The 23217-nt window shown below is 46.2% G+C and overlaps 1 protein-coding gene across 7 annotated transcripts in view; it reads left to right on the top strand.

Annotated features, from left to right (window-relative positions):
• CEP112 (centrosomal protein 112) overlaps positions 1–23217 on the top strand; it is a 475548-nt gene that overhangs the window by 414695 nt on the left and 37636 nt on the right. For 6 of the 7 annotated variants that reach the window (XM_021066730.1, XM_021066727.1, XM_021066728.1 and 3 more), the window contains 2 exons: positions 2456–2520; positions 3519–4115. In XM_021066730.1, coding sequence (XP_020922389.1) covers positions 2456–2520; positions 3519–3522 — 69 coding nt within the window. In that variant the 3' untranslated portion in view covers positions 3523–4115. Of the gene's footprint in view, positions 1–2455; positions 2521–3518; positions 4116–23217 lie in introns of those variants that run through there. The other variant, XR_002337057.1, reaches the window with a different exon arrangement.

Here is a 23217-nt window from a genome sequence, read left to right as displayed (position 1 = left end):
TATATTTGACATAGCTTTAGTTTTATATATTGCTAATTTCTTTTTTTTAAAAAACTGAGTGTTTGAACTCAACATGAGAAAGAGTTCATATAGTCCCATGTCTAATACACTTAGAAATTTAAAGCATCCTTTTTTTTTCTCCGTACCCATGGCATGTGGAAGGTCCCAGACCAGGGATTCAATACGAGCTGCAGCTGCAACCTGTGTCGCAGGGCGGAGACGATGCCAGATCCTTGAACCAATGCGCTACAGCAGACACTCCTAAAGCACACTCCTTTATTTCTGGCAAATCTTCACAAAGGAAAGATTTCTTTGCTCTCCGTGCCAGGAGCAATGCCTGTCACAGAGCAGGGCTCAGTAAATTGATTTACAAGTAAGACAAATGACATCATTTGATGATATTCACATTCGCCATTTATAATGCGTAAGACTGTGTGGAGCAAATGTTAGCTGCACCTCTTATGTTCCCCTCAGTCAGAATCTCTTAGCTGAAGATGAAAAGGTCATTACATCAATCCTTACACTACCGTGAGCTGTTGCTTCCAAATGCTAAGAGGAAAGGTGCTGCGCTCAATCCTGCATGTGAGAATGAGTCCCGCAGGAGAGTGCTGACTTAGAAAGGGTTAAGCCATCTCTCTCTCCGTGAACAGCTCTCCCAAGGTGTGGTTTACCCATTAACTTTGTAGGGGGGCTTCCTCAGGGTCAGCTGTGTAGCACCTTCAGAGGAGTTTTTTTAAGGAAAAAAAAAAAGAAAAGAAATCTGATATCCACCTGCAGGGCTTCTGTTATCATTCATATCATTTCACTGTAATAAAAGCCACTCCAGCCTCCCAAAACTGGATGTTGACCCAGAAAGAGCGCTGCCAGCTGCGTTGGGGCCTCAGCATCGGCAGCTGCATGGAGGAGTCACAGGCCATAGAGTGAGCAAATTTAGTTTGAAAGCACAGGTGCCTGTGTTTTTGAAAATTGTTGGAATTCGGATGGCAGAGCACAGGGGGGGCAGGGAAGTGGAATCAGTGTCGTCCATCCATCTGTCAAAATTATCAATTGTCCTGTGGGTCCTTTGAGCAACTGGATAAAATGAAGAGCAGGATGGTATTACAAATAAGCAAAACCAAGGGGACCGTTTTGACATGTACCCATTTCGAAAAACTGTGCTCCCCTCTCTCACAAGCACGTTTTCTATTCTGCCAGCTGTACTCTCTTGCATAACTATGTTTCAGAACCAACCGTTGCCATGGTTTCCGTTCAGACCAAAGAAGCGAGAGTAAACAATTCCGAAGTGATCAAACACCACTGACTCTTGATTACATGAAGCCCTAAGTTATCCCCAGACCATATTTCTTTGGTTGTATAAGGTGCTTTTGAATTTATACCTGATGTAGGCATCTTTAAGAGTATAGGAATTTGTGCTTGAAAATAATCCAACCGTGTGGCGAAGGTCTGGGTTAAGGGAATATACTTGGCAACTCAGTGTCCTCCATCCCAAGCCACTCCAGAGGGGGGGCGGCGGCGTGGTACCTGCCAGGCGCTCTGTACTAGGCAGTTTCTAGTGGTCATTTCGTGTCATCCTCCCCATCTTGGAAAGTGGCTGTCCTTAACCCCATTTCACAGACGAGGCAACGAGAGCACTAGGAACTTTCCTAGAGCTGTAGGTGCCAGGCCAGGAATTGAACCCAAGTTGGCCTAACTCCACACCAAGCTCAGGCCCTTTCCACTACAAAATACTGTCTCTCCAACCTCAGGGACTCCCCAGGATGGATCAAGGTTTCTAGTAGGCAGTGGTTTCCGTTCCACTCAGCCACTCATTCACCCATAAACAGCGAGGGCACACGAGCCACGTGCCCAGCCCGGGATGGAAGCTGGGGATAGAGATGAGTAGAGGTCATCCTGCTCCGGAGAGCTCTCGGGTTTGAAGGAGAGGCGGGAAAACAAAGAAGCACAAGCAGCGCCAGTAGCCGAATAGGAGAGCACAGAGCAGGGGGCCCAGGACGGGAGGAGATGAGCATGGAGAGGGGTCAAGGAATTCAGTAGGAGAGGTGACCTTGAACCACGTAGTGGTTCAAATGTGGAGGACAAATAGGAGGTAGTTGGCCAGTCATCCCGAAGAGAGAACATGGCCGATGTCAAAGGGCCAAAGAGTGGGCAAGACTTGGGGTTTAAGGTGGTGATGGTGGGAGGGGCCTGAAGAGAGATGAAGCCGCAAAGATAGGCTGGGGCCAGATCAGAATGGCTCTGCTGTGCCGGGTTTGAACTCGGTTCTGTAGTCTCTGAAGACTTCTCAGGAGGGATGCAATGCGATCAAATATAAAAAAGCACCGCATTAACATGCAACAGATCCTGTGTTGTATCCAGAGGGTTGTCTGAATTTAAATAAGCTCCTACCCTACTCCACTTGCACAACGCTGCCGCTTAAGCCACCCTCATCCTTTCTCACATGAGGTGTCTCTTCTAGGTTAGCTTCCTGCAGAAAAGAGCATCCATCCTTCAAGAGGAGCTGACATCGTACCAGGGCAGAAGGTACAGCCGCCCTCCGAGGGCTTTCTCATGAGTTTGTGTTGTCTGCTCCGTGAGCTTCCTGGTTGGCTGTTAAGACCTTTCTTAAAATACTTTGGGAAAAAAAGACATTTTTAGTAAAGAGCCTGTCCTGGAGAGGTCCCCCGCCCCTTGTAATCACGGGGCTGTGTGGGTACTGTCCAAACAGGTGAGTCAGCCGGTATCTGACAAGTCCAGGCCTCACCTGCAGACTCACGACAGACTTTGTCCTGAAGCCTGGTTGCGGGTTAAGGAGACACTGTCTTCCTAAGACAGTGAGATGATGCAGTCCTTCGTGTGGGCCCACATCTTCAAAGCCCCACATCCCCCGAGGCCTGGCACTGTCACCCATCTGCTTCCCGCCCCAAACAGATGAAAGGCTCAGTGATGTCACAACACCTGCCCGACGTTGGTGCCCCCAGAGCGCTTCTCGGGGATGCAGACCTTTTGAGTCCAGCGCTGTCAGACGTCGCTGACAGAGATCATGTTCCCCGCTCTGATTCCGTCAACAGCCCTGCTCTTAGTGCAGTGAAAGGCTGAGCCGTTTATTGGGCCTTGAATTGAAAGTTAGGAACTTTGAATACCTGCTGCGTATATAAAACAGATAAACCACAAGGATTTACTGTATAGCCCAGGGCCATAGTCAACATCTTCTAATAACCTATAATGGAAAAAATTGAAAAAGAAACAGTTTGTAAATATACCAATTCACTTGTCAGTACACCTGAAACTAACACAATATTGTAGATCAACTGTCCTTCGATTAAAAAAAAAAAAAAAGTAAAAACTTTGTGAGTCACTTTTCAAATAATTCTGTTGCTTGGTGTAGATGGGATTTGATCTCTTATAAGTATAAATGATAAAATTTTGATATCAAATATCTTTTTAACCTCTCTCCAGCTCCTCCTGAATTCAAACGTATTTTATTGACACGCCCATTAAACCTAGAGAAAATTGTTAACTTTGGGGTTTTTGATTTTCAGGTAACTGCATGAAGGCTTTACCTGCGCACCAGGAGAGTGTAGTGGAGTTAACTGTCTGGGCCGCAGTGTGGATTTCTTCCAACAGGTTTGAAGGTTTCTGTCAAGTAATCTGTGAGATCCATGACATTTTAAAATACTTAAATGTAATTAAGATCATAAAAACATGCATCACTCTGCACTAATGGGATGGCTTCACTTGTGTCTGCCTAAGTTATTTTTTGAACATTCCTTTAGTTCGAATTTTCCATTTCCGCGTGCATTTGAGCGTGTACTGAGAATTGGCTCTATCGGGAAAAGAAAGGATTTCTCGCCGTGCCTCGTTAATGCTTTGGCGTAGAATTTCACCAGTTGCGTCTGATCGGAATCCCGTTTGTAGTATCATATCAGAACTTTTAACATGTTTACATTGTTTTCATGTTCATGTTCATGTATTATTAAAATATTATTTTGTACTTAGCAGTTTTATTTCTACTTTTTTTAAAAAATACTTCTACTTTTTATGGCATCTCATTTGCTCAAACAAAATTATATGGTACTTTTTTTCCCTAGAAAATACTGACAGCCTCAAATTGTGCTATGGGGAAAAAAAAAAAAAAATACCTTCTGTCATGTCAAAGGTCAAATCCATAAGCAGCACATCTACTTAGGATAAAAACCACTGAGTCATCTCCCGTCAGTCCAAGTACTTGTTACCACGGTCTCCAGTCTCATCTTGGGGGTCCGGAGGCAGAGCTGTGTGAGAATTTTATGCAGCAGCTGCGGTTTTACTGTTACTTTCTCGACCTCTGATGTTATGGTTGTTGTTTAGTTGTAAAATCAATCGACGCTCTGTGAAAAAGCCTACCAGGTACAGAGGTGCTGGGAGGATGCTCGGCACACTAGCAAGTGATGGCAGAAGGAGCTTTGTTTGGTTCCATTTTCCTGGTCCAGAGACTGTGGCCTTGACTCCCACGGAGGGACGTGCAGGTCCCCTCCCAGATGCCAGGGAGCAGGTTTGTGCTGGTCAGTCAGCGCCCATTTGCCGAGGACGTTGTGAATTGCAGTGGATGCTTGCTTTGTGTTCTGCTGTCTGTGCTGTGGTGCGTGCCACGGGCCCTTTGAGACCCTCCAAAACTCTGGCCCGTGGGCAGGGCTGTAATCATCTGGTTTCCCGGGAATGAACAGGGCAGAGCATTTATTTACCGTCTTTCAAATTCTTTTCTCTTTCCCACACCCTTCTTTGTTGTCGGCTGCCCAGGGATTAATTGCCCTTTTTTGTACGGTAACTGAGACATGGAGATGATAAGGAAGCAACAGATTTTATAGCCACTTCCAAAGCCAGGGCCGGAATCTGTGTAAGCGCTGCCTTGTGGCCGGCAGCCATCAGTAAGGCCTCACATTCGTGCACTGAATCACCTCTGCCTGGTCACCGCTCTGCCTGGGGAGGGTCATCTGACACCTCCTCCAGGAATCCAAGTCTCTACCCTTTGAAAGGTCGGGTTTTTCTTGTATGTACAATAAATTACAGCGCTGGCTTAAAAAATATCCAAGAAAAAAAATTGTATCAGATGCTGTTGAAACTACTTAACAAAGAAAGACAGTTGGTACTCAGACTGTGATTTAGTACTTGGAAGGCAAAGATTGTGACCACTGATTAATTTTAAGTACTTCTGTACAGACCGTGGAAAACAGGCTGAAGCTCAACAGATTTCATTAGGAGTCATTAGCTGCTTGAAGTGAACATGCTTCGGGAATTGCATTGTGGGCTGGAAATGGAATTCCCACTCAAGAATATTTGTTTTCCGTGCATAAACATCAGTAGGTGTTTTGGAGAGTTGCCAGCTATTCTTTCCTTTCCTCATTTCAAGGGTTATGAAATTACAGACACCAGTGAACCTCTGACACAAACCCCAGATCCTGTCTCTTTGGAAGCAGGTCATGGGCGTCTGGGGGTAAACGGACTGAAACTTTGGGTCAGTTTGATTGTATGTGATGGGAATTAGGTGATGGACACTAATGTTTTTGTGAACATTCTCTGGTAAAGGAAGAGAAAGAAAAAAATTGCACATGGCATGTTTAAAATTCCTTCCTGAATTGAGTGCTCCGTATATAAATGGCTACTGTGAGAGAAAGCAAGTGCTCGGGAAATAAATTATAAACGGCGTGCCTTATTTTAAAATCATCCAAGATGTCAGCCTTTCTTTTATCTGGTGGAAGATCACTTGTTCATCACACGTACTTGATTTAGTTACATTTCAAGCAGTTATTATCAGCTACTACCCCCCCGCCAAGTCAAGCACCTGTGCTTTTTTACATGTCACCACATAATTGGCAACAGGTAGTAGCTGATGGAGCCTATGGAACAAGCTGGGCAGAAGGAAAGCCAGGGACCTCGGGGGCCTTGGTGTGGATGCTTATCCATTAGGGTGTCGGGCAGGAGAAGGGTTCACGGGACTGTTGGGTGTCAGTCATCAGGATTTTGTTTGAAGCCACCATCTCTGCATCAGGGAACAGTGGGCTGTTTCAGGGGCCTGACCTCTGGTGTTCCCTCGTCCCCACTTAACAGTCCACTCCTATCCAGGGATGCGATGGAAAAAGCAAAGGACTAGGAGAGGGGGAATGGAGGATGGATGGGCTTGCTTCCTGGTTTGTGCAAAAGCCCTGACCATGACTCAAGGGCGATAGCTCAGATTCAAACCTTAGCCTGTAGGGTCACATGTTAACAGTGCCTTCCTCGGAAACAGGCGCAGGCTTAACAGTGGCGAGCAACCTCATTAAAAGAATCTGCAGAGAAAGTGCAGAAAGAGGAAACTGAGTCTGAATTAACAATTAACAAGTTTCTTATTGAAGTGCATTACCATCTGCAGAAGGCAGTGGCGTCCCGACTTTTCTTTCTCAGAGTCAAAAGGAAAGGTGAAACATCAAAAATGGCGGGAGGAAAGTTTCAGAACACAAGGTCATTTTAATTCATAGTTTCCTTAGAAGAACTATCTCTTCTCAGCTTTCATATTTTGTTCAGAAAGGTCGTCTCTTTTAAGCCTTGTCATTAAAGACGGTTTGCTCTTTAAAGTGAATTATCAAAGGGTGCAGAAATTGCAAGTTACTGAAACTAAAATGCATGATCAATTTTAAGTCTGCTAACTAAAGCTTACTTAAAATTGGATGTGCTTTTGCCCTGGCAGCCCCTTTGATAAAACCAGAAAAAGATATGTGGTTGGTCAATTCAAAGTAGGAAAAGAAGATAATTAGATAAAACTTTTGTCAACTATTGAAGTAGGCTCTTGGATTTGGAGACTTGATTAGGAAGTCGTAGCATAGGCTGTGATAGTAGTTGAAAAGTAAAAATTGAAGATCCCAGATTCTGACCTGTATTAACATTCTTCAGTATAGTTTTAAAAACCGAATCAAACTTCAGATCATATTATTTACTTCTCACATGGGAAAAGAAAAATGGAATTTGAAACATAAGCTTGAAGGAATTTTAAAATCTGGATCCCTCACCAAGGTCTAGTTCAGCTGGACACCCATTCTTCTAGACATTGAAGCTTTAAGCAAGGATTTCCATCAGGCAAATGTTTTAAAATCAAAGGCCCAAGATGTTACTAGAGATTCTGCTGGTTTTAGAACTGAGCTCAGTCTAGATGTCAGGCTAATAAATACGCTTATATCCTCTTTGGGAGTCTTCTGTTTAAGCGAGGTCTTAATGGAAAACAGCTAGCTGGACACAAAGACTTCATCATGAAGCAAAATGAGAGGGCTCCCTAGTGAGAAGCCTGGCATATCTAATTAGCTAAAAACGGGGCTAGAGGAGTGAAGCCATTCGTCCACACCCCTTCACTTCCACCAGAAGGGGAATCAGTTCATAGGTGGAGTCTACTCACTAGCTTTGTTTCCCTAGATGATTCTCCACCTCCTGGGGCTGCACTCTCTAATCGAGCTCATAAAGGGCACAACCAGACCAATACTTCCTAATCTGTACCGCTTCATCCTCTAATTCGGTGTGTCTCAAACTCACACTCCATCAAGTGCTGTTCTGTATGATTTGTCTTCAGACACTCCGACGTCCCGTTTAGGAAATGTGACAGGCTATAGCCCCCTCTGCAAGATTCGCATTTACATCATGGCCCAGTCGTTCATTCAGTAAATAGCTGTTGGTCACCTGTTATGTGCTGGACAGCTCATCCACCACCTGGAACCCAGGGCTTAAAACACTCATTTATTATCACCACGCTCACTGCGAGAGTTGACTGGGCTCAACGAGGCTGTCTCGGCCAGATGTGGCTACAGTCGTGGAAGGCTTCCCGGGCTCAAACCCATGGTGGTCCACTTGGCACGGCAGCTGTGAGGAGCCCTCAAGAGCAAGCCCACTGAGAGACCAACCACAGAAGCCACCAGCCAAATAAAGTCCAGGCCCAGAAATTAGCATTGTGTCGCACCTACTAATTTTTGTCAAAGACAGAGGCCACCAGAGAGACCTCAGCAAGGTCAGAGATTCTATGGCCATCTCTTTGGTAAAGAAACCTATCTAGGAGTTCCCGTCGTGGCGCAGTGGTTAACGAATCCGACTAGGAACCATGAGGTTGCGGGTTCGGTCCCTGCCCTTGCTCAGCGGGTTGACGATCCGGCATTGCCGTGAGCTGTGGTGTAGGTTGCAGACGCGGCTCGGATCCCGCGTTGCTGTGGCTCTGGCGTAGGCCGGTGGCTACAGCTCAGATTCAACCCCTAGCCTGGGAACCTCCATATGCCGCGGGAGCGGCCCAAGAAATGGCAAAAAGACAAAAAAAAAAAAAAAAAAAGAAAAGAAACCTATCTAACTTACTTTAATCTAGAATTTCTTAAAATGATTTGCTCCATGGAATCAGTTTTTAGGTTTTTCCACGGTTCACATATTTTATCGTTTAGAGTTCTGTGAGATGTTGATTAGAAAAATCCAAATCTGGGTGATGGCTAAAAAGTTCCTTCATGTTCAAAAGTTCTGTACTCTATGTTGCGTTTCTACTATTGCAGGTGGAATGGGAGACTCGGAAACCCTGCTTGGGGTGGGACTCTTCAGTAAGGCCATTGCTTCCTCTGCGGTTCTCTAGCAAGATGGCAGCAACCAGAATTGAATGGTTCCTTAGTTCCTCTCTGTCTGTGGCTCAGTGTGCATTGTCTGTTGTCATTATCTTCTCTAGCGTATTATTAGAAAGGTCCTCCGGAGTTCCTGTCGTGGTGCAGCAGAAACGAATCCAACTGGGAACCGTGAGGTTTCGGGTTGGATCCCTGGCCTTGCTCAGTGGGTTAAGGATCCGGCGTTGCCGTGAGCTGTGGTATAGGTTGCAGACGTGGCTCAGATCCTGTGTTGCTGTGGCTCTGGCGTAGGCTGGCAGCTACAGCTCTGATTGGACCCCTTGCCTGGGAACCTCCATATGCTGCGGGAGTGGCCCAAGAAAATGGCAAAAAAAAAAAAGAAAAAGAAAAAGAAGGAGTTCCCGTCGTGGCGCAGTGGTTAACGAATCCAACTAGGAACCATGAGGTTTCGGGTTCGGTCCCTGCCCTTGCTCGGTGGGTTAACGATACGGCATTGCTGTAGGCTGTGGTGTGGGTTGCAGACGGATCCCTCGTTGCTGTGGCTCTGGTGTGGGCTGGCGGCTGCAGCTCTGATTCGACCCCTAGCCTGGGAATCTCCATATGCCGTGGGAGCGGCCCAAGAAATAGCAAAAAAGAAAAAGAAAAAAGAAACACATACCCCGGGCTCAGCCTGGTTTTTCCTTCTTTCTCAGAAATGTCATTCACACGGAAGGATGTGGACTTGATGAGCCTGGGAAGGCACATTTCCCGAACCACAGAGCCCTGGGAAACGACTTCACTGTGTGGAGCTCAGTCATCCAGATAAACACATGCATCAGCCTCCCAGCTGCCCCGTTATCCTTCTCACCACTGCTCAGTTATCTCCGTTTACCCCACTTACTCTAGCTCCCCTCTCTCCTTGTTCTCAACCTGAACCCGACTAGGGAGATACGAACATGTAAATGAAGCCAAGTACCCAAGTCAAGGGCTGTCTAATTCTCAGAATTTTATGGACTACGGCAGGTCACTGGACATTTGGGCCAACGTGTGTGTGTGTTCTTTTGTTTCATTTTTTTTGGCCACACCCTCGGCATGTGGAAGTTCCCAGGCCAGGGATCCAGCCTGCGCCACAGCAATGACCTGAGCCGCTGCGGTAGCAACACCAGACCCTTAACCTGCTGAGCCCCTAGGAAATTGCCTGTGTGTGTTTTGGAAAAAAATCAGAATGGTTGGTTTGAATGGCGTCTAGCTCCGTTCCGTAAGCAGGGCCTGACCGCTGAAGGCTGAAAAGGAAAATAGCAAAGACATCGTTTCCTTCGGAAGAGGAGCTGTTTTCCTAAAAGGCTAGGAGAGGGTCCTGAGAATCCCGGGTCTTTTGCAGAACTACCTTGACATCGACTGAGTCAAAAAAAGCCAGTTTGCGCGTCCCAGTTTGGCTCCATGCGAGTTGACTGAGGCTGTCATTTACCTGCCATCCACCCTGAGGTTACTCTTCCAGTTACGCGTCAACTCTGCTCCAGTCCGGTTTCCTTTGAACGCTCTGGTGTTTCTTAGTGACTGCAGTGTCACAATCCTATGTGCAATCCTTTTACACAACTGAGCGTTTGGCCCATGACCTATCACTGTGTTTGTAACAAAAACGTTTATCCAGCCCAGGGTTTCTGAATGCAGCCCGGGCAGGGTTGCTTCATCCTGTCTCCACCTGCTTCTCAGAGTTAAGGATCTGGTAGCAGTTTTCCGCCTAGAGTGATGTTTCTTACAACGCTCGGGAACTGTTCTCTGACTGAGTTCCCATTTGTGTTATCTGATTTTCTCCTCTGGTGTTTTCATGTATGCATTTGGGCATGTGAATTTGGAAACTACTAGAATGCAAATTGGATTAAGGGAATTTTTTTTTCTTTTAAAAATGCTCTCTACAATCTTATTTGGAATGTGGGGGGTGTGTGTGTGTGTGTGTGTGCGTGCGTGCGTGTGTGATGGTAAATCCATATACTTTCAGTGGGGTCGGTGGCTCGTCTGTGCCTGTCTTTCTTGTTTTTTTCTTTTTTATACCTTTTTTCTTTTTTACACTTTTTTATCTTTTCTATTGAAGTATAATTGATTTTCAGTGTTTCAGGTGTACACACACACCCACACACCCCTGTTCTTTTTCGGATTCTTTTCTGTAGTATTTTTCTTGGTGAATCCTTTAAAAAAAAATAGGCTAATTAAGATAGCAAACCTAAGTAGACCTCCTGCTGCTGGCCCCTGCTATTAGGTATTTTGCCTAAAACCATGTAATGGTCCTTCTCTCTGCCTTTTTCCAGGTAGAGGAGAAAGGCTAATTGGCCCCATCTCCATGTCGCATGGTAACTGTTGTCCCCTCTGGGAGATCACATCTAACACATGAGGAGCATTTTCACCTTCTGCAAACTGGAAACTGAGCTCTGCTCTTCCATTTGCTCCAAAATTAACTATCCTGCGGCATTTCCTCAGCATGCCTCCTCTGTTCTGGGGACTGAGCCTGGGATCACGAGACACATAACAGATGGACAGACCTGCCCCTTGCCTCTAAAGAGCTTGTCATCCACGGGGGGTGATGAAACATATAGAGAGGTGGGGGGCGATACTGCCAATGAGAACGTAATCTTTGGATGAGAGAACTGCTAAACATTTCTGGCATTCCAAGAAAGCAGCAACATTTTGAAATCAAGTCCCATAGGAGAAGGTGACATTTAAGCTGGACATTGGAACAAGAGAAAGATTTGGAAATGTGGTACAAATGTGGGGAAGGATGTTCCAGATGGAATCATTCAGATGATCTAGATCACAACGTGTTAGGAGAAGAGTAATACGAGCGAAGATTTAAATGGTGTGTTGGAGTCAGATGATAAAAATCAAAGGGAGCTGACCGCCTCCAGTACTGGCTAAGCCTCAGCATGTGTGCTTGAGGGCTTCGGAGGCAGAGGATCTGGAATTGGGCAAGTTGCTTAGCTTCTCTGACACCACCCCCACCCCCACCCCCCAAAAAAATTGAGGAGAATCAAAAAAAAAAAAGGAGTTCCCGTCGTGGCGCAGTGGTTAACGAATCCGACTGGGAACCATGAGGTTGCGGGTTCGGTCCCTGCCCTTGCTCAGTGGGTTAAGGATCCGGCGTTGCCATGAACTGTGGTGTAGGTTGCAGACGCTGCTTGGATCCCGCGTTGCTGTGGCTCTGGCGTAGGCCGGTGGCTACAGCTCCGATTCAACCCCTAACCTGGGAACCTCCATATGCCTCGGGAGCAGCCCAAGAAATAGCAACAACAACAACAAAAGACAAAAAGACAAAAAAAAAAAAAAAAAATTGAGGAGAAAATGGTAGAACTTGGTAGACGATTAAGTGAGATAATACATTTTTAAAGTCTAACATACCATAGACATGCCATACATGAAGGCTTTTCTTATTTTCTGACAGTCCTCAGTCATTTCATGAGGTAAGTATTATTTATACGTGAGGAAATGGAAGCAAAGAGAAGTTTGGAAATTTGCCCAAGACCACCTTTCTCATATGTGATGAGAGCAGAAATTGCGCTCTTGAATTCACTCATTTTTGCTTCTCCTACTCTCTGGCATTGCCTCCGTGGGTGAGGAGAGGTTTGGACGTTATTTTATATGCAACCGGGAATGATTCAAGCGTTCCGAGCTGGGGAGCGACCCAGCAGAAATTGCCAGATGAGCATTTGTCTAGCAACAGCCCGAGGTGAGCGAGTTCAGAGGAGAGGAGGCGGGAAGCAGAGAAAAATCAGGAGAGGTGTGCAGGTCTGTCTGTCGGACCAAATCCCTAGGGAGAGCAGCTTCTCTCTGTGAATGGAAAGTAGGTCAAAGAGTCCGTAGCTACTGTGGCACCTGAATGAATGAGATGATTGTGAAAGAGAAAGAAGAAAAACGCGGCCAAGGTGTCTAGCCTAAAAAGATGCGGGGCGCAGGGGGAGTGGAGGGCAGAACGGCGCACCTTCGGCCTAGACCTGTGCGGCGTCCTCAGGAGACTGGAGACCTGGGTCAGGGCCGGAGGTTTGACCCTCAGGAACACACGGGCAAGAGTCCAGGCTTGCAGAGCTGATGGCAGCCCCAGCAAGGGGAGAGGCTCGGGGGAGACGGCCAGAAGAGGGAGAGGGACGCAAGGGAGCCAGGGAGGAGCGCGCCATTCTGGAGGCCGAAGAAGAGGGTTTATAAAGGAGAAGTAGGAATAAGAAGAGGGCTGGTTGCACAGTGAGATCCAGGTGCTTCCAGGGGAACTGAGAAGATCCACTGCGTTTGTCCTGAAGAAGTCAGGAGGTGCAGAGCAGAGCATTCGCAGAGCCCATCTAAATTCCTCGAGGGTCCTGGACATCAGCAGTCTTGAGACAAGTGGTGGGGAGCTGGGTACCAAGTTCTGAGAGCGCCTCAGGGATGGGAGGCAGGGTTTCCTTTTCGGGATTCTAGATAAGAGCTGGCAGTTGGCAGTGGTTCCACCGGCCACTAACCCCCCACAGAAACCCTGGAGCATGTGCAGGCCTGGCCATGTGAACGGGTGTCCTGGATTATTCACGAGAGTTTAGAGCAATGCTTCTGAAAGTTCAGCCCTTCTCTCCTCATACAGTCTGCTCCAGGTTGTACATTTTGCAGAGTTATTGAAGGAACTTAGCCATTTTGCAAACTAGCCCTTGGAATAAATCATCATCATAAAATTGATCATCCTTGAGGGACATTCTTCTACTTTCAAATATTTTTGCTTCTGATCCTTACTGATGTGGAATTATCATTGGTTTTTAGACGTTTTTATTTTTCTAACAACAACCAACAAAAAGTCAGCTTGACCTTGATATTTAGGTAGAACTTAACCTTGACTCGTATACTTGATCACAAAATTATACTTTTAAATGCCCAGGCCCCCCCCCCAAAAAAAACAAACAATAGTTAAGAAAACCACATGAATGATAATATAAATACATTTGGAGATAAAGGAGATTGCATTAAAAACACAGAGATGGGAGTTGCCGTCGTGGCACAGTGCTTAACGAATCCGACTAGGAACCGTGTTGTGGATTTGATCCCTGGCCTTGCTCAGTGGGTTAAGGATCCGGTGTTGTTGTGAGCTGTGGTGTAGGTCACAGATGCAGCTCAGATCCCACGTTGCTGTGGCTGTGGTGTAAGCCGGCGGCTACAGCTCTAATTCGACCCCTAGCCTGGGAACCTCCATATGCCGCAGGTGCGGCCCTAGAAAAGAAAAAAACAAAACAAACAAACAAAAAACCACAGAGATGTAAGGACAATATATGGGCCTTGGTGTTGAACACCAAGAGATGAAACTTTTTAGAAAGGGAAATTAAACTTATTAAAATTCTGGAAATATACACCAGACTTTCATATTTCATAAAAGCATCCTGATACCCTAAATTTCTTTAGTAACTTTTGTAAATATTTAGCACAATGTCTTCCTTTCCTTTCTATTTATTTGGGTTTTTTCTTTTGTTTTTTTTTTTTTTTTTTTTTTGTAGTTTGGTACCAAAATTAAAATTTTCTTCATGCCAACACCAAAAAGTATTAACAGGACTTAGAAGGAAATGAAGGGAGTTCCCGTCGTGGCGCAGTGGTTAACGAATCCGACTAGGAACCATGAGGTTGCGGGTTCGGTCCCTGCCCTTGCTCAGTGGGTTAAGGATCCGGCGTTGCCGTGAGCTGTGGTGTAGGTTGCAGACGCGGCTCGGATCCTGCGTTGCTGTGGCTCTGGCGTAGGCCGGTGGCTACAGCTCCGATTAGACCCCTAGCCTGGGAACCTCCATATGCCGCGGGAGCGGCCCAAGAAATAGCAACAACAACAAAAGACAAAAAAAGACAAAAAAAAAAAAAAGAAGAAGAAGGAAATGAAGCAAGATGTTATAATTCTGTCAAATGAATTATGGTCTCACTTCATTTTTCTGTCTTTTTTTTTTTTTTTTAGGGCTGCACCCCTGGCATATAGAAGTTCCCAGGCTAGAGGCTGAATCTGAGCTGCAGCTGCCAGCCACAGCCACAGCAACACAGGATCTGAGCCGCATCTGCACATGGCAACGCCAGATCCTTAACCCACTGAGTAAGGCCAGGGATCGAACCCACGTTCTCAAGGATACTAGTGGGGTTCATCACCACTAAGCCATGATAGGAACTCCTGGTCTTATTTTAGAGGGGAGTGGAGATGGGGCTTTCTTCTACTGAAAGAAACTGGGAACGGGACATGTGGTCACTTTATAGTTTCCAGGGGAGGAGGGTACAAATGCTTTGGGTTTGCTGACTGTCTTCCCAGCAAGTGTCAAAGGGAACCCAACTTTGCCAGGTCCCCTTGAGCTGTTGGGAGGACTCAGTCCAACTCAAGCTGGCCAGGCTCTGGCTTCCCCCATGTGCAGAGGCTGGAGTCCCCCCAGAGAATGTCCAGAGATGACCTCGGTGCCTGAATGTGCCACCGCGAATCTGGCTCTGGGTTTCTTTGTCAGTAATGAACTCTGCCCCTCCTAGCAACAAAAGAAAAAGAAGTTGGGACCCACTGGCAACTTTTAAGCATATCCGCATCAACATTTGGCTTGTCCGTTGCAGAGATCAGCAGTGTAGACAGTGAGAGGGAGGTTTGTAGACAGCAGCGACTCGGGGTTTTTCTGCCGCTGGTGTCTTAGAAGTGGTGCCACTCTTCTGCCAGATGGCATTGGCTAAAAGCAAACTGAGAAATGCCACGGGTAATTATGAGCTTGATTTTTGAATACTTACCATTCTACTGCTGGATAGGATGTGCTTCTCACCAGGCTCTTAAGGAACAAATGGAAACGATCCCAACAATATTGTGAAGAAGTCTTGTGTTTCGTTCCTAGAAATGAATGTAAAACTGTGGGGAGCATTTATCACCATCTGAAAGGAGTTTGGGGGCCCAAAATAAGTAGAATCTGATTTCAGATTAGCTTCACCATAATTCTGTCTAAATAATTCCACTTGATATAGTTAGATTTTACATAATAATGCCTGCTTGGTCATAATGGTTTTTATCTGTGATTTACCCCTAAGGGTAGTTGAATTTTATGTTATACCTTCCAACCACAGAGAACAGAAAGTATAATTCTACCGTGTCTTAAGACAAGTTATGAAATATTTTGCTGTGTAAGTATCATTCACAATACCTTATTTAAGACAAGAGCTGGTACTGATCAACAAGTTCAGTTTCTGGAGTTCCCGTCATGGCTCAGTGGTTAACGAATCCGACTAGGAACCATGAGGTTGCCGGTTCGATCCCTGGCCTTGTTCCATGGGTTAAGGATCCAGCATTGCAGTGAGCTGTGGTGTAGGTCGCAGATGCAGCTTGGATCCCGTGTTGCTGTGGCTCTGGCGTAGGCCGGTGGCTACAGCTCCAATTCTACCTCTAGCCTGGGAACCTCCATATGCCACGGGAGCGGCCCAAGAGATCAAAAAAAAAAAAAAAAAAGTTCAGTTTCTGGCAGTGGTTAAATTGGCCTTTAGTCTAGCTGCTTAAATCCTCTGTGCCTTGGGTTCACCACCAAGATAAATAGACAAGAAAAAATGACTATAGGATTATCGAATTGGTGGTGTGTTTAAGATACAGAAGTCACAGTGCAGAAAGCACTGAGGCCATCCTGAAAGAGAAACGTGACCTGCAGCTGCTATCAACAACCCTACACATTCAACAGGTTGTCTTGGTACCACCCCTGCTCTAACATCCTCTCTCAGCTTGACTAAGACCACCACTAACCATCACGACATGGACTTAGAAGGGCCTGAGTCAGCTGGATGCACAGTCTGACCCATCCAAGGTCAAGGTGGCTAGTGAGTCATCTGACTCCATTTGCAGCTTAGAAAAACTAGGTCTTTTTTGCAACACTTCGTTAAAAAACATTCATCAACTATTAAAATGTTTCCATGCTTTACTATTTCCAAGAAAAGTTAATGTGATGTGTGGATCCTTGAACCAACAAAAGGAAAGAAAGGCCATAGTTTTAGAAATAAAGCATTTCAGGAGTTCCTGTCGTGGCTCAGCAGAAACGAATCGGGGTAGGAACCATGAGGTTGCAGGTTCAATCCCTGGCCTCGCTCAGTGGGTTAAGGATCTGGCATTGCCATGAGCTGTGGTGTAGGTTGCAGAGGCAGCTCACATCTGGCGCTGCTCTGGCTGTGGGGTAAGCTGGCGGCTACAGCTCCGATTGGACCCCTAGCCTAGGAACCTCCATATGTCGTGGATGCGGCCCTAAGAAGTAAAAAAAAAAAAGAAAGGAAAGGAAAGGAAAGGAAAGAAAGAAAGAAAGAAAACATTTCAGGAAAAGGAAGATATTTAATTTCAAGCACAATTCTGAAGGACACAAAAAATATTTGAAGCTTGGATTTGAATTCCTTGGTCATAAGAGAATGAGACAGGTTCGTTTATAAAGGAGGGAAAAGCTTGATGGTGTGGTAGAAATCTCATCATCTGCAGTGAGTCCACACGCCATATGTTCGAACCAAATCAAACAGTCGTTTGGGCAAAAGAACCGCTTCTCTCCTAAACACCTAAGAATGAGAAGGCCTTTTCAGCACCACCAAAGCAGCCTTCATCACTTCTGGAAACGAGCTTGTTGGTTTGATGTCAAAGCACAGGCGAATGCTTTAAGGACCTATTCAGAAGCATCAAAGAATTCCACAGCCAAGTTCATGAAAGAGAGCAATGGAGTCTTCGCTCCCCCAGCAGCTACCCCTTAATGGATTTCTACATCCACGGTAACTATTTCCGAGAGATGACCCACGTTTTAAACACAGTTCCAAGGCCCTTGGAGCAATGAAAAACGTCGACACAAAGATGCCTTTTTCTGTCCAACATCATTGGACTCATATTTTAAGAAAACTCATCCAACTCAAACCATGAAGGTAAACCTTCAGAAAGGAAGATTTATGATTTGGTGTTTAACTTGATGGATTTTTCTCAGATCAAAAGCAAAGTGATCTCTCTGAGATCAAAGATCAGCTACCCAGGGACCAGATTAGGTCTGGAACCCAAGTTTTTGGTCGCAAAGCCCAATCCTTTCCCCTCTGTGTGTTTCTCTCCTCACCCACGGACACGGTGCCTTAACGCTGTGGTGAGATGCACCAAGCCCTTTTTTTTTTTTTAAACAATGGCCACACTTGGCCAATGTCCATTTACTGGTTTCTCCAGTACTTTGCGTGTCTTGTGATCTAGAAAGGCTAAAGTGTCTAGCCCTTCGTTGCCCTGGGCACAGTGTCTGTTTGAAAATGTGCATAAGGCATCAAAGCGTCATTTCATAAGCCATCTGATAAGACATTTTATAGAAGAACAGCGCTGGCCAGAGTCCCCAAGAGGGTTACGTACGAGAGTCTGTTCTTGGGCAAGAGGGTGAGACATGGAGAGGGAACTGGGAGAGAGGACTCCTGGCATCACTTGCACATGCTCTCTGGTCTCCAGCTTGCCCTCTTCCATGCCTGAGCCCTGCGTTTCCCCTCTCTTCTCTAGAGAGATCCTCTTCTGGGCAGTGGGAAAGGGCCCGTGAGAAAGCTGCTGCCTTCCGATGTCAGCTCTTGCTAAAATCACCTAAGGAAATCCTTTCTCTTTGGAATTTCACATCTTTCCCACCATTTGCAAGGTTAGCGTAGCCATCGGAGGGAGACCTTCCTCTCCCCTGAGTATCGGGTTCTCATTCCTGCAAGTCTTTGAGCAGTGGTGTCAGGGAAGCGGACAGGAGGACGAGCGATGTTGTACAAGCCCTTGCTCTGTACCTCGCGGGTCCTAGGTAACCCCAAGATGCTGTGACAAAACCTTAGGATGCAGATAAGTAGCTGGACTTGGGCAAGAGGAGGGGAAAATGTGAAGCAACCAGACGGATCCTTGAGAGCCAGCCAAATAGCCTCACGCGGGGACAGGATCAAAGCCGGATGCCTTCGAAAAGACTCTCACGCAGAAGGATTTGGCTTTCCCATTGCTGATGTCTCTGATTTTCCATTTGGAGATGATGGATACACCACCGAGGGACATGAAGAGAGTGTTTGTTGCTGGTTCCAGGGGCGGCCCGAGATATCGCTCAAGCAGGAAAGAAACAGAGCCGCCCCATTCTTCAAGTCTGGGTCTCCCCGTCACTGAAGAAGGACTCAAAATGTCACATCTCATTTTTGGCTTGAACTAAAATGCTGCAAGATAGCCTAATATGCAGTTCAACAATGTGTAGATGTGTGTGACTGGGCCACTCTGCTGTACAGTGGAAACTGACAGAACGTTGTAAATCAACGATGCTTTAATAACAAAAAAAAAAAATTAGGAGTTCCCATTATGGCACAGCAGTAATGGACCCAACTAGTATCCCTGAGGACTCAGGTTCTCTCCCTGGCCTCGCTCAGTGGGTTAAGGGTCCGGCATTGCCGCGAGCTGTGGTGTCGGTCACAGACACGGCTCAGATCTGGCATCACTGTTACTGCGGCGTAGGCCGGCGGCAGCTGCAACTCTGGTGTGGCCCTAAGAAAAAAAAATTAAATTAAATGCACTCCCTCCCAAAAAATATGCAAACAGTAAGGGGCCAGCAGTTTCCGGACCCCTCAGCATCATCAGGAGGCAGGCTTACTTCTGGATAGGCCAGCAGTCCTCATCTCTCCTGCGGTTTGCTCATAGGCGGAAAGAAAGGGGTGCAAGCCATTACTCTTGAACATCATAAAACGTCGCCACCTTTGAGCAGGAAATGTCCGTGCCCATATCAGTTCTAATGGCAAATCATCCATTTCCTGGGGGAAAGCCACTTTCAGAGGCATCGCTCCCTGAATCCCCACAGCCATTCTGTAAGTTGGAGATATCATTGGCTCTCCTCTGCAGATGGAGAAATGAGCTGACAGACTCTTTCCCAAGGACAGATGATCCGGGTGGAGGAACAGGGACGCAAAGCCAGGTCTATCTGATGAAGACCTTTCCCACTAACCCAGAGAGGGTACACAGTGGTCCTCGCCTGGGCTGCACACTAGAATCATCTGAGAAGCTTTTAAGACTCGCTCAGGTCCATCGCCCACTTCAGGATCCATCACCAGCTGCGTCCAGATCCTAGAGAGCACTTTATAAACCTGTTCATTCAAATAAGGATCCCATAATATGGTGCCAATTCATGTGTTTTGTCATAACCACAGAGACAAGAATTTGAGATGAGATTTTTCTAATTGCAGATCAGTTGGACTTTTCAAAGTTCTGTTTTGAAAAAGCAGCAAATGTCGCATTAAATCTACAACATATGTGGCCAGTTCACATGCCTTGCCTTCATTGGCAGTGTCTCTCATGGGTGACCTAAGAATTGCAGTGGTTTCCAAATAATCAGTAGCCTTTGTCTTCAGCGAGTTGGCTGGTTGGCAGAGAAGGGGCTAAGAGTTAGCTCCCCTCCAGCCCACTTACTGTGAGATTTAATCCCTACTGTTTTGTTCCTCGAGAAAGGGAGAGACACTGCCCCTAGGTACCATAGGGACAGAGCTTGAAGAATTTCATCTTAAGGGACCACAAAATGACAAGCATCCCAAGCTCTTCTGTTTCTGTGGGAGGTGGAGGGAGGAGATCTGCAGTCAGAGGAAGAGCGATGCTGGAGGCATCTTGGGGTATCCTTGGGCTCGAGCCAATTGCAATGGATAGGGTAGGGCTGCCATGTTGAACTTTATGAAGGAGGAATTTGCCCAGGTTCACAAAACTGGAAAATTGCAGAACTGGGTCTAGTCTGACCTGAAGCCATGACGATGGGGATTCATCTGGTCCATGGAATTCGCAGACAACTAAAACGCCTTTTCCTTTCATTTACTAAAAACAAAGGGAAATTACCATACCACTATTATTATGAGAAGGCTGATTTAGGCACTGGAAGTGGAGCTTAACTCAGATGGGGTGGAATTTCTTGATGGAATAGATACAGAGTGCAAGAGAGAAATTGCAGGATGGCTCCAAAATGGCCTGAACAGTGAGATGCATGTAGTTTCCTTTAAATGAGATGGAAAAACTGTAGGTGGTGTGGTTAGAGAACCGTCAGGAACTCCGTTTAGATCGAGGTCATTCTGAGACGGCTCTTCAGCTTTGACTCACACCCATCATGTTCATCAGGTGCCTGGCACAGCACCAGCAGAGCCAATAAGTAAGAGCAACTGTGTCCAGCGTCATCACTGTCACTATTGCTGCTACTCCACCTTGAATCCTGCGGTGATTAGAACTTTAGAGTGAAGGTCAAACAGATGCCCCTGACCCCTCATCATACTTGCCATAGTGATTGGCTATGTCTCCTCGTGAAAAGGCCTCAGAGAAGGGACTCTGGGCTCCTTCCCCAGGGATCTCAAGTCCAGGCTGAGCAGCAGCTGACCACCTGGATGTTTCCTGATGTCAGGACCTTGAGTGAGAGGGAGCTGCCCCAGCCAAAGCCACACGGCAGCTCTGAGCTTCCATCCAGGGCGCCAGGCAGAAGCGTCAACAAGACGCTTTTGCTCTCCAGGAACCAAAGCACATTCACATTCTTCACAGAGCCGGAGCTTATGACCCCAGAAGGGGCTCAGGTCATAGGGTAAGGCCCTAACACATTTCAAGATAAGAAAACCGAGACCAAATTATGGGAGGAACTTACCCAATACCCCACAGCCTGTTAGTGGTGGACATAGGACTGGATGTGGCGTTTTTAATCTGCTATCTACCAAGTAACTATTTTCAAATGGAGATAAATCATTTTCCATAAGTTGCTGTGTTTCTGGATAAAAATGGGTTTGTTGTTGTTTTTAAGAGCATATCATAAGCTCTTCGAGAGCAGGAATTCAGTTCAGGTTGACGTCTGTTGACCTTTGGTTTTGTGCAAGGTGCTTTCTTAGCTTTGGTGCCTCTAGAAGTGTGGATGATATGACCTCTGGCTGGAAGGATCCCCAGTGTTTACCTCAGTACCCTGCCCAGCAGATGCTGAAGACCTTTTCAAATAGGAGTGGACCCAGCCGTCTCTTAGACTCATTCTCCCCGCGGCCACCAACTCCCTGTACACACAGAGAAATGTGCATGTACTCTAGATGTTCCTTGGCATAAGAATCTTCTTTACACCACAATTTTCTTGTTCCTTTGAGTGAAGGAGGATGTTCATTGTTTAAAGATTAGAGGATAAAAGTCATTGGGTTGAGTTCCACTTCTAGTAATGATGGAGCAGCTTGTATTGAGCTAACTCTCTGGAAGATATCAATGATAAACTCTTAGCAAAAGTCATTTTAAAAAACCAACCAGGAGTTCCCGTCGTGGCGCAGTGGTTAACGAATCCGACTAGGAACCATGAGGTTGTGGGTTCGGTCCCTCCCCTTGCTCAGTGGGTTAACGATCCAGTGTTGCCGTGAACTGTGGTGTAGGTCGCAGACACGGCTCGGATCCAGCATTGCTGTGGCTCTGGCGTAGGCCAGTGGCTGCAGCTCCGATTTGACCCCTAGCCTGGGAACCTCCATATGCCGCGGGAGCAGCCCAAGAAATAGCAAAAACAAGACAAAAAAACCAAAACAAACCAAAACAAAAAACAACCAGGGCATTCCTGTTGTGGCTCTGCAGTTTATGAACCCGAGTCGTATCCATGAAAATGCAGGTTAGATCCCTGGCCTCGCTCAGTGGGTTAAGCATCCGGCATTGCCCTGAGCTGTGGTGTAAGCCGGCAGCTGCAGCTCTGATTCAACCCCTAGCCTGGGAACTTCCATATGCCACAGGTGGGGCCCTAAAAGAAGAAAAAAAAAAAAAAAAGGCTATTTGGAGGCACTGGAGAGTGGCCAAAATCAGACATAAAGTGAAGGTATTTAACCTTTGAAAGCAGGGAACAATGCCAGGATCCATAGTTTTGTAGTTTTCCCCCTGAGGGCAATCTCCAGTCTACATGACATGGGAAAGACAAGAACTCAAGCAAAAGCCAACAGTCTTATTTCTTTGAGGTATCAGAAGATATAATTGGGACGGCAAGAATGGCCAGAAATTGAGAAGAAATCCAGGAAAAGAGGGAACCACAGACAGGGAACCTCAAAATCTGCATTTGAACTTATCTGCAATTCTTGACTGATCTTCTGACTGTCAATGTGTGGAGAGATCTCCAGGGAGCACAGAGAGCGAGAGGTGGAAGGATGAAAGAGCAGAGCCAGTATTTCAGCTCAGCTGCTACAGAAGAAATACAAGTTAGGGTCCCATCAAGGTAGTTGCCTGCTTAAAAAAAGAAAAGAAAAAGCTATGCTCTCCAAAGGAAGGTAAAATCTAGGCTACATAATGTTTAAAACAGAATGTGTAGTATGTAATTTTTAAAATTGCAAGACATGAAAAGAAACAACATATTAATCAAAAGAAAAAGCAGTCAAAAGCAGCTGATCACAGTATGCCTCAGATGTTGGGATTAGCAGACAATGACTTAAACACAACTTTTATAATTTTCTTCAAGGACCTAAAGGAAAAGATAGTCACAGTGAATTTTTAAATGGAGAATCTGAGATGAGAGCATTAATCAGAAATTCTAGAACTAACAAAATATATCTGGAATGAAAATTGTACTAGATGGGAAGTTCCTGTCATGGCTCCGAGGTTAACGAATCCGACTAGGAGCCGTGAGGCTTCGGGTTTGATCCCTGGCCTTGCTCAGTGGGTTAAGGATCCAGCACTGACGTGAGCTGTGGTGTAGGTCCCAGATGTGGCTCGGATCTCGAGTTGCTGTGGCTCTGG

Source organism: Sus scrofa, chromosome 12, assembly GCF_000003025.6.
Source record: "Sus scrofa isolate TJ Tabasco breed Duroc chromosome 12, Sscrofa11.1, whole genome shotgun sequence".
In the NCBI taxonomy this organism is placed as follows: Eukaryota; Metazoa; Chordata; class Mammalia; order Artiodactyla; family Suidae; genus Sus; species Sus scrofa.
Note: the sequence above shows the minus strand (reverse complement) of the source record. Positions and strands in the feature narration are given on the sequence as shown.